Source organism: Pleurodeles waltl, chromosome 4_1 (assembly GCF_031143425.1).
Source record: "Pleurodeles waltl isolate 20211129_DDA chromosome 4_1, aPleWal1.hap1.20221129, whole genome shotgun sequence".
NCBI classification, from domain to species: Eukaryota; Metazoa; Chordata; class Amphibia; order Caudata; family Salamandridae; genus Pleurodeles; species Pleurodeles waltl.
In genome coordinates, this window is record NC_090442.1 from 730451357 (window position 1) to 730469426 (window position 18070).

Consider the following 18070-nt stretch of genomic DNA (forward strand, 5'->3'; position numbering starts at 1 on the left):
GAGGACGGGAGGAGTAGGGAAAATAAAAAGCAAGGGGGAGTGGGTGGCGGGGAGAACAAAAGGGCACTTTTTAAGGGCACACACTCAAGAAAAGAACACACTGGGGTATAAAACCGCTACAGTACAAAGCAACAAGGTAGTTGCAGCACCGAGAGGAAAGGCCTTAGCAGCAAAACAACCAAACAGCAGCAAAGCAAGGAGAAGGAGCTTTAAGAGGAATGAATCCATGAAAGGCAGAGAGGTTCAGGAGGGGGAAAGTAAAGACTACGAGAATCAAGGGAAAGCCCTTATATTAGTAAATAGTAGCGGAAGAAAAGAGACGCAGAATCCTAGAGAGGAAAGAGACAATAGAAAGAGAGAAAGAGAGGATACAGTTACAACCAGAACAGAGAAAGGAAAAGAGAGAGAGAGCAAGACACCTGAAAGACAGAGGAGGAAGGAAAAGAAGAGGTAGAAAAGGAAAAGGGACAGACAGAGAACAAAAACACTTACCGATACTTCTCTTGTTCTTCTCCACGCATGCGCTTCCTGGGAGCCCTGAAAGAGAAGAAAAGACCACAGAAGAGGTGAAGATCCAGGGAAACGAGACAGAAGCAATCTAGAAAAAAATACAAGAAAGAATAAGAAAGATCTATTCGTCGCTCCACTATATTCTTCAATAAAGTTCATTTGAAATCTTAACCTAAAGCTTTGTGTCATCCTTAAACCCGGCCAACCACAGGCAGTAACACTTGTTCTGCTATTCTGTGTTCCCCCAAAGTCTCCCGATAAAAATGGTACCTCACTTGCTTGGGTAGGCCTAATACCTGTGACAGGAAACACAGCATGGACACATCACATTTTTACATTGAAATCTGAAGTGTTTTTTGGAAAGTGCCTGGCTGTGGATTTTGGCCTGTAACTCACCCGGCACCTAGGGAAACCTACCAAACCCATGTATTTTTTAAAACTAGACACGTAGGGGAATACAGGATGGTGTAACTTGTGGGGCTCTCACCAGGTCCTGTTACCTAGAATCCTCTGCAAACCTCAACAATTGGCAAAAAACACTTTTTCTACACATTTCGGTGACAGAAAGTTCTGGCCTGTGAATGGAGCCACAAATTTCCTTCCACCCAGCGTTCCCCCAAGTCTCCCAATATAAATGGTACCTAACTTGTGTGGGTAGGCCTAGTGTCCGCAACAGGAAATGCCCCAAAACACAACGTGGACACATCACATTTTTCCAAAGAAAACAGACCTTTTTTATGCAAAGTGGCTAGTTATGGATTTTGGCCTCCTGCTCAGCCGGCACGTAGGAAAACCTACCAAACCTGCGCATTTTTTTAAAACTAGACACCTAGGGGAACCCAGGATGGGGTGACTTGTTGGGCTCTCACCAGGTTCTGTTACCCAGAATCCTTTGCAAACCTCAAAATTTGGCTAACAAAAACACTTTTTCCTCGCATTTCGGTGATAGAGAGTTCTGGAATCTAAGTGGAGCCACAAATTTCCTTCCACCCACCATTCCCCCAAGTCTCCCAATAAAAATGATACCTCACTTATGTGGGTAGTCCTAGAGCTTGCGAAAGGAAATGCCCCAAAACACTATGTGAACACATCAAAATGATCAAATACAAAACTACCTGTTTTTGCGAAGGAAGGAAGGAATCTGCGTTTTTGGTCCTGGGCTCAGCAGCCATATAGGGAAATCTACCAAACCCAAACATTTCTCAAAACTAGACACCCGAGGGAGTCCAGGGAGGTGTGACTTGTGTGGATCCTCCAGTGTTTTCTTACTCAGAATCTCAGCAACCTCAAATTTAGCTAAAAGAAATCACAATTTTTCCACATTTCTGTATGGGCTCACCGCATCAGCGCAAATTTCCTACCACCCATAGTTCCCCTCAGTCTCCCGGTAAAAATGATACCTCACTTGTGTAGGTGGGCCAAGTGCCCGTCACAGGGAAGAGCCAAAAACATGTTGAAAATGAGGGGGGACCAAAGTGGGTCCAAAAGGGCAGTTTGAAGAAAAACTTTTTTAGGCTGACAAGTGGGGCAACATTTTTATTTGTATGGATGTGACAATGCTGGGTGGTAGGAATTTTCTGGATTCCTGCAGATTCCAGAAGGTTCCATCACAAAAATGTGGGAAAAATGTTTGATTTCCTGCAAAGTTGGAGGTTTGCAGGGCATTGTGGGTGAGAAAATGGTGCAGGTGCATGTGAAGCACACCACCCTGGACTCACCCAGATGTTTAGATTTGAGGTGTGTCTAGGTCTGATAGATTTTTCTACATGGCAGCATCCCCAAGTCCAAGAAGTGCAGCCCTCACCATTCCAAGTGGGATGATTTTGAGAGTTAGACAAGCTCTCATGGCCCAAATGTAAAACCAAAACCCCAAATAATCAAATGTCCTCTTGCTTGCTGTGGGTAAGATGTTTTAGTGTGCGGGGGGAGCTGAAGGGAAGTTACCACCTTCAGTTGGGGTGGGGGCATAACCATTCCCATACTGGTTGGTAGCCACCACCCCACAATTTTTTTTTTTATTCCCTGGCATCCAATAGACTTTCTGCCCCTCCCCCAGTGAGTGGATCGGGGCTAATTGCCCCATCTGCCCACCGGTGGGAGGAACAACTTTGTCTCCATTTATTTGGGGTGGGGGGTATAGCCATACCCCCACCCTCTTTCTTTGAAAAAAAAATCTTCCTTGGTGTCTGGGGGGCAGACGATCCCAACAATAGGCTCATCTGCCTCCAAGGGGGGCAGAAGTAGTCTACAATAAATTTGCCCCGCAGGAGAGTGACCCTTGCATGAAATTGGCGCAAAAAAAATCCCTGGTGTCTAGAAGTTTCTGCCCCCTTTGGGGGCAGATTGGCCTAAGAAAAATAGGCCGATCTGCCCCCAAGGTGGGCAGAAATGTCCTAGAATAAATTTGCCCCCAAGGGGAGCAACCCTTGCCTAAAAGGTCGCTCCCTATTTGAAAAAAAAAAAATCCATGGTGCCTAGTGGTATCTGCCCCCCTTGAGGGCAGATCGGCTTAGGGGGCACAAATGACCTTAAATAAATGTGCCCCCCAGGGAAGTGACCCTTGCCTAAGGGGTTGCTCCCCTTTTTTGAAATTGTCGTAAAAAAAAAACAAATCTAAGGGTCGCTCCCCTTATCAATGTAAACGGAAAAAAATCCCTGGTGTCTAGTGGCTTCTGCTCCCCCCAGGGGCAGATCGGCCTAATTAATATAGGCCGATTTGCCTCCAGGGAGGGAAGAAACGGCCTAATAAAGAAATTGCCCCCTGGGGAGCGACACTTGCCAAAAGGGTTGCTCCCCCATGCCAATTTCATTTAAAAAAAAATCCCTGGTGTCTAGTGGCTTCTGCCCCCCCCCCCCCTCACCAGGGCCAGATCTTCATAATTAATATAAGCTGATCTACCTCCTTGGCGGGGAGGGGGAGCAGAAATGGCCTAATAAAATAATTGCCCCCTGGGAGCGACCCTTGCCTAAGGGGTCGTTCCCCTTATGAGTGTAAACTAACAAATATAAAATCCCTGGTGTCTAGTGACTAGTTAAGTTAGTCAGATCTGCCCCCGGGGGTGGGGCAGAAAAGGCCTAATTAAAAATTCCCCCTGGGGAGCGACCATTGCCAAAGGGGTTGCTCTCCTTATAACATTTGAACAAAAGAAACACAAATCCCTTGTGTTTAGTGGCATTCCTTCCATTTTCATGCCTCTCTGACCTGCCCTGCCCCCGTACCGAGGAGGAACTAATCTGTTTCTCCTCAGTCGCGCTGGAAGCTCAGCTTGGGAGGCGACCTCTGATTGGGGGGGGAGTCGGCGGGGGGCTGGGGTGGAAGTAGAAGCAATTTCCCTTCCATCCCTGCCCATTGGAGGAGGGGTGCGAGGCCCTCAGGGGGAGCACTAGTGCTTTCCCCGGGGGGCCATTGCTGGATGAGGTGGTTACATCCCTGGCGCCTGAGCACCATGGCAGCGGACGTAACCACCTCGTCCATGAAACCGAGGGGTTAAATAAGATTTAGCAAGTAAACAAAAGGGAACCAGGTACAAATTTGCCAGCATATTGATGACTATTTGTCAACTTCTTTTTTTTTTTGGTATCATTTTTATTGCCATATTAGCATACTTTACAGATTGGAACAAACCATATTTTGTGTGGTTGGCAGGGAGATAAGCAAGATAAAATAACCTGGCATACTGTGACAGATAGGGCCGGCTTTTGGTATGGGCAAGCTTGGCCTATGCCGAGGGCACTAAACTTCCGAGATGTTTCAAGGAGCTGTCGGCATTAAGTACATACAGACAGCAGTGTACCCATCTCCTGGCTCCAGGGCTGCAAGTGCTCTTTATAATACCCCATCAGCCTGCTTTCTTATCCTCCCATCTCCCTCACACCCCCTGCTGCCACACACTTTTAACACCAACCCCTTCTGACAAACAACATGGCACCAGTGTGAGGAGTTCATCTATGACTGATCTGGGTGTGCTGCGGGAGGTGCAGAGATGTTGTTTTCAGAGGCAAGTAACAATTCTAATGTTAGCATCCAGGGACTGACCTCTGAGGATAAAAAAGGCTCAAGGTGCTCATTTCATTCCAAGCAGCAGAGAGAGTGCCACATTTCTTTTCGCCCAGAGTGCTATCCTGGCAAAGGCCGACTCTGATGACAGACAATAGTAATGCATCATAACTCCATTGCACAGTGAGTGACACTTGAGCACTCTTGTGCAGCACTTCTAGCAATGATTGATAGCAATTTTCCAACTCTATTTTTATTTTCATGTTTTTGGGAAAGACCACTGTAATCCCTTATTCGAGTCAGCCCTTTAGTCTGATGGACCAGCTCCTAGGATCGCTGCGCATTATGCAGGTCCCGCCTTTGAATATCATAATTAAATTGTCATATAGGTTAAATATAATAAGTGTCTTTGATTTGGAGAAACCGCTACACCTCCTGTTCAAAGCAATACTAAGCCAAAAGACTGTGGCAGCATGTGCTGTATAAAGCTACATTTTTAAGACCTGGACACTGTTGATGTGATGATGCAGCTCTTGTGCTTAAGTGACATTTTGTTGTCTCTTCCATTGCAGCTCGCTTGTGAAGGACTCTTCCTCTGTTCCCCTGCTTGATGTCACCAACATGTCAACTCCACGTAAGCTACTGGACATGTCCCAGTTCAGTACCCCAGGGAGCGCCAGCGGTAGGTACACAATGTGAAGATTTACTATGCACCATGTTGCACGGCTTCTCTTCCCCAAACTGACCACTCTATCAATTCGGGTCACTGGTGTAATTTTTTTTCTTTAACAATTCTCTTTTTCTGAGACCTGTTTGTGCTGCCAGCTGTCTTATCAAACCAGTTTTGGCATGTTGAGCTTGAAGGCAGGTTTTCTCTGCTTAAGGATTTCATTGTCTTAGGTTGGTTTTTTTCGAATAACTCTGTGATTACAGACTTTGTGATTGCCACAGAAATTATATATGTGCTATGCTAATACTTGTGTGATAAGAAATAATAAAATTCGAGATCTGGTCTAAATGTTCAGAGATATAAGCAACATATATAATGCTATATTGAAGACAAAGTGCAACACATAACAGAACCTTCTTGCTGGGAAATGCATGAAAATAGAAAGCTCAAATGGGTCTATTGATTGGGGATGGACATGCCAACACATCGAATAGTAGAATCCATTTGGGGCTTCAGAATGGCCAAGAAATATGCAAATAATTGTGAATGGAATTAATTAAATGTTAGTTCTCATCATGTTGGCAGAGGCCGCCCTCAAAGAGGGCATAAAGGGCTGGTGTCAACAGCTGCCTGTGGCCTAGAGAAACCCCAGGAAAGCGGAGGCTGTAAAAAAAAAATTGCAGTAAGGCCAGGGTGCTGGAGTAACTTAAAGGGATTGGCACTGTGAGGGCTGGCACTGTAAGGCAAGCACCTGCTGAATTAAGTAAGCAGCGCACTGGGTCGTGGGCCTGGCATTAGCCTAAAGCCACATGGGCATGGGGATTATTCTCTTTCTGGAGATCAGCGTATTAGCAGCCGCAGAGAGGAAGAGGCTGCTTGATTTATTGCAGGCAAAAAAAAACTGAGCTACCGGGGACAGCTCACCAGTCACACCCACGTTGTGCTTGCAGCAACCACAGCAATGGATATGCCGCTCCCATGATCACTGGCAGCGAAAGAAGACAGACAAAGCAAGCAATCGGGGACAGGTGTTATTCACAGTGATGCAACACGGCTTGCGGAATCTACCCGTTTTGTTCCTAAAATAAAGGAGAAGCACACAATCTAGCTGGACCAGCCTGGGCAGCCTCGTGGCGATGTGACCAGGCTCGCACCCCACTCCTGGTTCCCCACCGGCCTATGCAAAGAAGACAATCAAGTTCACAGGGGATACTGCCTTGAATGTCAGCTTAAGCAGCAGATACAGCGAGGCATGGAGAACCAGGAGGTCAGTGTTGCAGCAGGACGAAGTGGAGGAGATGCTCCGGCTAGCAACGGTAACAACAGAGAGGCATGGCAGAGACTGGCTACGATGACAGCTGGGAGAGGTTCCAGGCAAGGGATCCAGCTGCAAGTAGGACAGCTGAGTGGATCAGCTGGTGGTGGAGAAGACTCGGAGGAGCTCATTGATGAGCAGGAGCATAGCCAAGGGCTCAAGAAAAGCCAGAGGCACACGAGGTGAGGGACAAAACAAATGGGCAATAAGAAGGGATTAGAAGCCAAGGACCTGCCACCTGCAGCCAACCCAGCGATGGTGGGATCCAGCAGAAGGGCCAACAGCAAAGTGACAAATGCATGTAAGCGCAGTTGAGCAGGAGTGTTTGAGATCATTTGCACAGTTGTTGTTTGCTTGTTCAGGGGCGTAGAAGAGCAGCAAGGAGGGGCAGGCAACAGACTTGCACACACTTCAGGACTCCAACAGTAGTTAATGGACCCTAGGGGTGGAATTCATTAAGTGTTAGTTGTCATCATTCATGGTTGTTACAAGTATCCCAAAAATTGGACTGGATTTTACTATGTCAACGGTTCTATAAGCCCAGCCCTACTACCAGTCTTTAAAAACAAGCACACGCTCATACACACACCATCCACTACACATCCCCCAACACACAACCACCTACCACTTTCTTGCAAAGTTTATAGCGAGCATTCTTGGCAAACCATGTTCACAGCCTAGAAACAAAAGCTTTCCAGTCGCATCCTCAGTGGTACCATGTGCACATCCTGTGTGCTGGGCAATGCACTGTTTTCTAGTGGCACTGGACATCACATAGAAGTGACAAATCAACTGATGGGGAATGCAGCTGGCATAGTCAAACTGTTCATCTTATACCAATGTATCAACCAGAGGCCTGTGTATGGCAGAGATCGTGTTCTCCCATTTCAGCTATAAAACGGAAAATATGCCTTACTCACACTGCAGCATGTTTTTTCATACTTGCAGTGGCTAAAATTAGTCTCAGTCAGTATTGGTGTGGATTAGGCTAATTCAGTGCACTGCAAGCAGGAGACTAGTTTGAGTGCTAAATTTGTTGTTCGGCTTTGATTATTATGACTTTGTGGTGCTCTGGGTGGATGATGACCGGGGTTTATAGTGGGCTAAGTGCAGTATTTATTCTCCTCTGGCAGGAAACTGTCTCTTTGCACTATATGAAAAGATGTCATCTTGTTACCGGTATAATCGTAATAGATTATGTATACACTTCTTATAATTTCAGCCTGGTTACTATGTGAAGTAACTTCCTGTGATGTCATTTGTGTGAAAAGGCATGTAGTTCATTTTCTTGTTATGCTGGATCAAAAGGCATGGGCTGTATTGATTGAACTGAAATTATGCGGGTTGAGTGACCAGAAATATTTATATAAAAAATGTATTATGCAACTGCCATCTTGACAACTGGGAAAACTACAAGACTTTGAACAAAGCAACCATGCTAGAGGCAGGAATGCCAGGCAACTACTGCCAGCAGCAATAAAAACTATGCATTATGTTTTTTAATTTCCTACATAGCAAATACAAATACTGATTCATTCATATCAGCTACCCAAAACTAACAAAACGAAAGTTAGGAGACATGGACAGGACATAAAGGGGGTTATTACAACTTTGGAGGAGGTGTTAATCCGTCCCAAAAGTGACGGTAAAGTGACGGATATACCACCAGCCGTATTACAAGTCCATTATATCCTATGGAACTCGTAATACGGCTGGTGGTATATCCGTCACTTTACCGTCACTTTTGGGACCGATTACCACCTCCTCCAAAGTTGTAATAACCCCCATAATGTTGTCAATCAAAACTTGGATTTTTACACAAGTATGTGTGAGTGGAGGCCCATCTGTTTGTGTCTTGTTCAATGTCAGAGCTGAAAACACAATTCTTTTACACTGGAAATGGGATGAACGTGCAATTTTCTTTGTGTGTGTGTGTTTTTTTTTTTTATTGTACTCTACATTTCTACTAGTCTGTTCCTCACTGTACTTGTAAAAAAAAAAAAAAACACGTGTAGGGAGGCATATTTTTTTGACAAAAGACATTACCTGTATGTCCTTCTGAGCAGTCTTAAGGGCCTGGTTTAGATTTTGGCATGTGAATTTGGCCCTCTTGAATAGGTCCCTCACTTTGAGAGCTCTTTAAGGTGAAGTAGTTCCCTCTCTTCACTGTCAAGAAGACTGAAACCTGATGTGATTCCAAGAAGGCATATTACATTGTCACAAGGCTTGCTGCAGGAAGGTTTGAGGTTGGAGGAGTGAGCTGGGAAAGATAGGACATAATAAAGAGCCATCCGCCAACCCACAGAACACCTCGAGAATAACACCTTCTGGACATACCCAACTCTGGATTCCGTGCCTACCACAGCACCAAAACCTCTTTGTCACCCTCAACGTGGATATTACAACCCTTCCTTGACAGAGGAGAAACTGCAGCCCTCATCCTTCTCGGCCTCTCAGCAGCATTCAGTACAATATTCCACCACACCCTTATCAAGAGACTCCACCACATTGGAATCAAAGGAGATGCCCTAAGATGGCTCACCTCCTTTCTCACCAGAAGAACCCATAGAATCTTCCTCTCTCCCTACACCACAAAGCACAAAGCATTATCTGCAGCGTCCCTCATTGTTCATCCCTCCACCCCACCCTGTTCAACACCTATATGACACCCTTGGATGACATTGTCAGAACCCATGGACTAAGCGACAACTCCCAGCTCATATTCTCGCTATCTGAACAGCTCTTTACCACGATGAGCAACTTCCACAGATGCAGAACGAACATAGCAAAATGGATGAAACTCAACACAGTGAAAACCGAAGTACTGATCTTCGGGAACAACACCTCCCCATGGACCGACTCCTGGTAGCCTTCCGGACTGAGTCCCTCATCCATGCCAACAGAATATGCCTACTACCTCGGCATCATTCTGGACAGCAAACCATGAAAAAAAAGATCAACGCAGTTCTTCAAATGGCTCATGGGTAACACTAGACAGGTTGTTGCCCTAGTCACCAGCTGGCTGGACTACGGCAACATGCTCTATGGAGGAATCAAATTGCATCTCCACCAACCCTCTAGACAACTTTGCTGCCCCTTCCTCCACCTCACTCACACACCTGCCACATCCGTTGAAGCCATAGTGGATGTTGTTTCATTCTTCTCCTACCTAGCAGCCAAGTCCTGGAACAACCTCTCTCTTCACCTCCGGACCCCAACCTTGCTGCTGGAATACAGGAAGGGACTCAAGACCTGGCTGTTCAACTGAGCACCCACAGCAAGATCCTCAGCGCGTGGATACCCTCATGGATGAATAGCCACGCTCTACAAGTCAAGATTGATTGATTGATTGAGAGCGCTCTTTGCCTATCACTGACCCTCGGAATGTCTTCCACTGGGCTGCCCCCTTCTTCTTTATCCGAACACTTTTCATTCACTTCTCACGGCAGAGTACATGCGTTTTATAAGGTAGCCAGTAGGTAGTCCACCCACTTTCAATGCAGGTACGAAGGTTAGGACCCCACAATTGTATACCTGTGTGGTGAATCCATTTTAGTTCCCTACTGGGCACAGGAGACAGCTTAGTCATTGGCTTGCGGGCCTGTTGCCCTTTTTGCCTAGTAACCTTTTACCCACTTAGTATGCTCTGTTTTATCCTACTTGAGGCATATAAATACACCTCACAAAGTCATTAGAGGGGTTCCTTCCAGTTGCGATCTATGCTGTACGTCACCTTGCTGCAGAACTCAGCCTGTGTGTCTTCACAGACCTAGAGACCTCATTCCAAGGTAACGAGGGCTGGGGAGCGCTTTTCATGGACATGGTACTGGCAGATTAGAGTTTATCAGAGATAGCTCTCATTAGGGTAGAGATTAGGCGTTCTTTGTTCGGAATGTCATATCTTATGTGCTTTGCAATATGGTGGGTGTTTTCATATTCACAACTCTCGTCTTCAAGATTTTGCTTTTATTATTGCTCATTATCCTAATTATTGCAATTCATGCATTTTACCCTAGATTGCTGTCTTTTCAAGAAATTTATTGAAAACTCTCCTGCATCTCCTTCAATGCCTGTGTGTGTATGAGATGTATTGCTAATGACAAAACAGGGTAATTTCTGTTCCACCACTACTCCCCTGAGAAGTCTCACCTAGATTTCATGGGCAGGACTGCCAGAAATCACCTTTACTGTCTGAGTTTTGGTGAGGTACTGCTTGTTAGCTGGGAGGGTTGGACTGACAGTTGCGACTTGTTGGAGGAGTGCCTCAGTTGCCTACAAACAGAAGCGCTGCCGCCCCTAAAACAGCAGTCTTGCTAAAGAGCAGGAGTCCAACTATGACATGGCACCAATGTTCCCTCTAATTTTTTTCCACTGTGTGCGGTCTCTGTGCGCGCGCAGCGCATAACTAGCCAAGATCTTTGGCATTAGCCTCTCCATACCACTAAAGCAAAAAAGGGATATCATTGCTCCATGCAATAGGGCATCAAGGCAGTTTTGTGACCTGGTTGCACACCCCAAGGACATGACCTGTTAAGTGCCACCTACACCCCAGTTAGAGAAAACAGAGGAACATTGCCCGCGGCCTTTAAACGCTGTTTTCATTGACTTCAATCCAGATTCAAATATGAGCATTTTCTGCAATAGGAGAGCACGACTATCGCTCTAAAAGGCTTATTTGAGCTGAGAAAGTGATAATGCATATAAACAACTATGAAGTATGACAATGATGGAAAAGTTGATAACAGCACATTTCCTACTGTTCTGAACCATTTCCTAGCTCATTAACCATTAATTTTCAACATAAATATCACTTGCTCGCTTGTATGCTAAAGTACGCCAAATGATGTTTAAAACACTCCCCGTGGCCTTTAAACGCTGTTTTCATTGACTTCAATCCAGATTCAAATATGAGCATTTTCTGCAATAGGAGAGCACGACTATCGCTCTAAAAGGCTTATTTGAGCTGAGAAAGTGATAATGCATATAAACAACTATGAAGTATGACAATGATGGAAAAGTTGATAACAGCACATTTCCTACTGTTCTGAAGCATTTCCTAGCTCATTAACCATTAATTTTCAACATAAATATCACTTGCTCGCTTGTGTGCTAAAGTACACCAAATGATGTTTAAAACACTTCCCGCGGCATTTAAACGCTGTTTTCATTCACTTCAATCCAGATTCAAATATGAGCATTATCTGCCTTAGGGGAGCACGTATATCGCTCTAAAAGGCTTATTTATCAACGTGCGCGCTTGCCGAAGGGGCCTGCGCGATGGGGGAAGGAAAGGTGCACGCGCGCGCCTTACAGGGAACATTGCATGGCACCACCAACATTGGTGTTTTGGCACAAATTTACTGTTATCCTGAGTATCTCTGTCTCACACACAGCAGGTACTCTAAGTACCATTATATGGAGACATCAATGCTCTTGGTCCTCAGTTGGATAGGTAGCACCTATATGGGCTGGAGGTTGTTCAAGCTTGAACTTTAAAAAGGATTTTCCCCATCTGGCGTTCCTTCTCTGTACCCATCATTTAACATTGCTAATGCCATGGACATTCCAGAAAATGTCAGACATGCAATAACACAACATCTAATAGCCCATGGCATAAGAAATTAGGGTGGGATGTCGCATTTATAGTGGAAGCTCACGAGACTTACCAAACAGAAACATTCTATTCCTGGGTTACTTTTCCTGAGGAAGGCAATACAACATACACATTTCACACATATGAAATAGTGAACATACCATAACGGTACAAAGCTTACCAGTATCATGAAATACCCTTTTCTTATCAAGAACATCAAAACTGGTTCATTGGCATCCTACCACACATAATAGAACCTTTGTGATTAGGTCCCTTAGGTAATGACAGACCAACATTGCCCATGTTTGCCACGTACACACCACATCCTGCCGTACAAAGTATGCAGGGATTTGATCTGCGTAACATTTATAATGAGTTGGTAGCACTATACAGTTCGTAATGCGAATATTGAACACTACCCCAGCGCGGGCAGCACCAGCTGGACACCAATTGGCCATTACTTGGATTATCCCCCACACAGTACATTCTATCATGGGCAAGGCGCCCACGGAACGTGAGGAAATTCTGTTCTGGATAGCACAATAAACTAACCAGCTGGAAGCTGTGTTTCCCCATATGGCACCCTAAGATAAACATAGAATTCTTACAATGTGCTTGCCATTTGGAATGGTTCCCACAGTAAACGCCTGCACCACATAGGGTACACTCATGATACCCTAACATTTGCATACTTACTGGAAGTGTTAAAACAAATTTAAAATGAACACGGGGCTGCTCCAGCCCTGGATTTGGGGATGAAACTGATGCATAACTTAGACACAGTCTCCTCAATAATACTCAGTAACATTTCAGTAACATTAAAGGGGAAGCAGTAGCGTTGGCTGTATGCCAGCAGCTTTGGGAGATTCCACAGTTGAAACAGGAGCGGCAACTACTGAATTTTTTTTCCAAAACCTATACTCGTACAGGGCGAGATAGTTTGGGAGTCAAGCTGAAAAAATTGGAAATTCAGAGTACCACCCCTAAGGACGGTACTAAACAAGCACAAGAAGGTTCTGAAAAACGCTGGGATAAACAAAAACAAAATAAAGACAGAAGAAGTCAGAGAGCAGACTGTCCGCATCTGGAGAGCTCCGAAAGGAGATATTATGTCAGAAGTAGAGAACCTTTAAAGACTCCTGACAGATATACTGATGCACATCCCTTTCGTACCTTTCAGGACACACCAGATAAATGGAGTGACAGAGCAGGCTGATTAGATCAGTGCACTGACTACATTAATGAGAAAAAACACTCACAGCGTTCCTCAGACAAAAAAGAGGACAAATCTCTATAACAGAAGCCCCAATTTATAAAGAAAAAGGTGGCTATAATAACAGTTAAACATGCCAGCAATGTTGACCACATTGTTGATGAACAAGATGTGGCCAGAGGCTGTGCTGGACAGTGCAGCAGAGAGTCACCAGTGTCTGAGAAATCATTTGGATGTGACAGCAACTAACGACTTTCTTGTAGTCGAGACAGCGGATGGGCACGTCCGGGAGGAATCCGACAGGGTTTATGATTTAAATATCCAAATTGAGGGACACATAGAGCGCACTATTCGTGTAATTTTTTTAGGAAGAACTTAATTGTGATATCCTATTGGCAGACAAAGACTGGCCACCTTAGTACGTCTGCAAGCTCCCACATGGGGAAGATGTAATTTTGCCTTCTTTCTTAGATCTTGTTCTGGATGCAGTAAAGGAAGCCTATGCTGTTGACTGGGGTTTGGCGCAGGCACCCGCGTGGTACCACAACCACTTAAGGTGGGGTAAGGATTCCCCCTAACATGTAATACCTAATAGGTCTACACCCCAGCCTCAACCTCAATATCCAGTCAAACATTAGGCCAAAGCCCCAGTGAGGGAAATCCTCACTCAGCCAGAGTACCAGGGAGTAATAGAGCCTTGTGTTTTTGCAATGAATAACCTGTTATTCCCTGTTGCAAAACCAGACCATTCATATAAAATAGTCTTAGATTATAGACACTTAAACAACTGCACACGCACATACGTGATACAAAATGCGCACAGCACTGACTAACAACATAGTGCGTAAGAAATACAAAACAGCCTTGGATATTTCCAACCTTTTTTCCTGCTAAAACTTAGTGCATGAAAGTAGTACCTGAGTGTATTCTCATTCGGCTCTCAGCGACACTTTTACCGTTTACCACAGGACTATGAGAACAGCCCAGGGTTGTTTCCTGCCCGTGTAACATCAATATTGCATGATATTGATCATGAGGCTTTGTCCAATGTGGATGATATCTAGCTCACCGATGACCTCAATATTCATCTTGCCAGGGTCGATCAGATCGTCATAGACTTCGCCGCCTTAGGCAACAAATTCAATTTTAAGAAAACGAAAATAGCCTTTCTCTGTGTATTGTTCCTCGGATACAAGCTATCAGATGAAAGCAAGAGCCTGGCTTCGCACTTTTTAGAAAAATGCGCTCAACTTCAACCAGCAGATACAATTAAAAAACTACAGTCACTACTTGGTTTCTTTAACTTTGACAGAACTTACATTCCAGGTTATGCATAACGCATAAAACCACTCTATGATTTAATTTGCCCAGATTTTTCAGTCAAACACTGGCCAGCAGAACACACACACACATTCTGAGAGAAATGCAGCATGACATGCTAGAAGCGAAGCACACACATGTGACAACAAAACAAATTTGGTAACAGAATAATTGCTGGTGCCATCGGTGGGGGGGTCACCTTTAATGAGGGCGACACGGTGCCCATAGCATACAAATCACATTTCTATTCAAACACAGAACAATGTTTTGCATCCACAAAAAGATTCTGACTGCTGTTCAGATGGCTATCATCAAGCGGAGGTCACTTGCCTGAGGGAAATGTATTATTGTTGTTGCCATGCTGCCGGCCTTAGAGGCTGTCACCAAAGCAAGCGTTCCTAACACTAAAGCATCGCATCCACATTGGACTCAATGGACAACCTCCCTGACTGCCACTGATGTTGATTACATCTTTGACCCAGAGCTTCAAACACAAGAATTTCTCCAATACGAACAGGAGTACGCCGCACCTACTAACATCTTGCCAGTTGGCAGATACCAAACTGTCATTTACACTGATGGTTCAGCACAACCAGCTGTAGGTACAAAACATCAGTACTCAGCCACTTGCACAGCAGTGAGTGGAGTAATGAAAGATGGTGTATTCCACCAACAACATACCTACACACAGACCCTGGGGGACTGCACAGCACAGTTGGCTGAGCTTAAAGCTCTTATCTTGGCACTGGACAATATGGATCTATAACAGCTTCATTTGACTGTGTGTGATTGTCAGAAGCTGGCCCTATATGTAGTGTGCAAAGCTACGCACACTACACAGGAGGTCCAGGCAATGGCACATTAGTTTCCAGAGGTAAAAATTAGACCACATAATGCTCCAATTTTTAAGGTAGCTGGTCGAGCAATTAGACTAATCCAGGAGATGTGCTAAGTATTTGCTGCACTCACAAATCAAATCATGCACCACACACACTCAATGAATAACTCAAGACCAGAATTTATAAAAATCCTTCAGACTTTTATATAAATTTTAAGACCAACATCTTTAAAATATGTTAAGTACTTTCTGAGTTATGACTTTTCAAAGTTTTGGCAAAGTTAGTCTTTCTGTGCGTAATTACGCACCATTGGAAACCAAGGCACAGTCACCTTTAAAAATGCATTAAAAAACATACATTTGAGTTACCAGTCTCTTCTTTTGCAGGATGGGCCCAGCCGTCGGTGGGCACCTTGTGCCAGCTGGAGAGCCTTGGGCGGCTGACGGTTCTGGCAGGAGCAGCGTTGGAGAGTCTTTCGGCACAGGGCCACCTGGAGGGGCCACTTGGAAAAGGAGCTGGTTTGCAGATTTAAAGATGGTGCCTTGGGGTCACCTTGGGCTGTTGAGGTTGCAAGGGGTTGAGGACCCAGGGCACACAGCAGATCCCGCAATGGAAGGCTCAGGGCGGCCAGGTGCAGGGCGAGTTGGAGATCCTGGAGTTGTGCGCAACGGAGTCCTTTGGGGCTGGAGATGAGTCTCTTTGAGGGCTGCTACAGGACAACGGGGGCACTTTGGTCGGAGGTCCGGGGTGTTCCTGAATTCCCTCGAATGGGGCTTCCTCCTGATCCTTTTTCAGCTGTGGGGGAGCAGGTTTTCTGGTTGTCCGACATCAGCTGACCAATACCCAGGGTATTGGCGTAACTCGGCCACTGGAGGGCGCAATGCCACCAAACTTGGCACACTTGTAGGTCACGTCAAGGCAGTCATTGGTGTGTCATCGGGTCAGGCTTCGGTTACGGAGATAACAGCCGATCAGTGAAGTGACCGGCACCAGTTTGTTGGTTCTTGCTTGGTTTTTGTGTGGAGCCTCCTCTCAGAAGGGAGATCTTGGGTGATTCTTGAAGCCTGGAGGTCCCCTGGGTTTTGTGGGGTTGGTCCAGTGCCCAGCTCCTCCGCAGCAGCAATTTTCGGGTCCTGGGTGCAGCAGGCAGGGTTTGGCGCCTTTTCTTGTGCAGCAGGTCCACAGTTCTATTGCTTTGGATCTTTTTTAGTGCTGGTCTTCTTTGTCCTTTCAAATCATATTTGTTGGTCTAGGTGGAGCCCACTAAATACTGAATTTTTAGGGCATTGTAGGCTGAACCTGGTAGTGTCCAATGGGACATTTACCTTAGGGTGGCAACACCCACTACAGTGACCACTTCCTGTGGAAAGGGTCACTACCCTAACCCTGAGTGGCTATTTTGCTGCCATCCAACATGGAGGAAAATTAAATGAAGGGTCCACTTCGCCTGCAAGACCCTAGGGGTGGTGCATGCTCAGTGAGGCAACTCCTCCTACCCTTTGTGTGGTTTCCCGCCTTTGCTCTCTCCAGAAGTGGGCGTTGAAGAAGTGGGAAGCCATCTCCTGCTAGCAGCAGGCCTGGGGGCTTAGGTTTCAAGGGTGGTAGCCCTTTGAAGCTCACTGCTAGGGGAGTGCACATTCCTAAGGGAGGAGGTGTTAGCTCCTCCACCCAGGAAGGGCATTGTTTTACAAACCAGAGAGACAGGGCTCTCCCCTAGGTTTGTATGTTGGCTGTCTGGATGTGACAGGATTGCTGGAACCAGTCAGCAACCATACCAGGATAGGCACTTCTAAGGTGACCCCTGGGTACATTTTATAATAAATCCAGTACTGGTACCAGTTTGGATTTATCATTAAGAGGTGTTTGATACCAAACAACCCAGGGTTCAGAGTAGCCATAATGTAGCTGGGAAACTCGCCTTGACCAGTGTCCAGAACATATATTAAAATGGCTGCTCTGTTCACTCACTATGTCCCAGGTTTGGCAAGGACGCATTGGGGGCATATTACTCATGCAATTATGCCCTCACATATAGTCTGGAGCACCCTGCCGTAGGGCTGGAAGGCCTGCTAGAGGGGTGACTTACCCATAACATATGTAGTGTAGGGTAGACAGGGCATACAGGGAGTGTGCCATGTTGAGTTTGTATTTTAGGTTTGCACTAGGACACTCAGCCTGCTATGGCAGTGCTGGGTGCATCTGGATGTATGGCCTTGAGGGTGGCACAATCGGGGCTGCTGCCCTCAGGGGCTTATTCATAGTACCCCATGCCCTGGGTACCTAAGTACCTTTTACTAGGGACTTATAGTGGTAGCTAAAGGTGTATCCAATCACTTTTACAATGTTTTAGGGAAAGAACACTGGCAACCTGGTTAGCAGGATCCCAGTGCACTCCACTCCAAGTTGTATTCAGAAACCAGGCAAAAAGTAGGGGGGTGGGTACTGCAACAGGGTGCCAGTTTCTCACAGTGATGTGTATTACTGTGTTCAGTCCTACAATCATTGGCGGTTGAACGGGTTGAGAGACTCAAAGGGGAACATCATAAAACACAGAACTCTGTGGGGAGGGTAGCCCCTGTAAAGGATAAGCTACCAGATGCTCATGTAGTACAT

At 45.6% G+C, this 18070-nt stretch overlaps 1 protein-coding gene across 1 annotated transcript in view; it reads left to right on the forward strand.

The window, feature by feature from the left end:
- EXOC4 (exocyst complex component 4) overlaps window positions 1-18070 on the forward strand; it is a 1633445-nt gene that overhangs the window by 194028 nt on the left and 1421347 nt on the right. The window contains exon 5 of the mRNA XM_069229316.1: window positions 5080-5189. Coding sequence (XP_069085417.1) covers window positions 5080-5189 — 110 coding nt within the window. The remainder of the gene's footprint in view (window positions 1-5079; window positions 5190-18070) is intronic.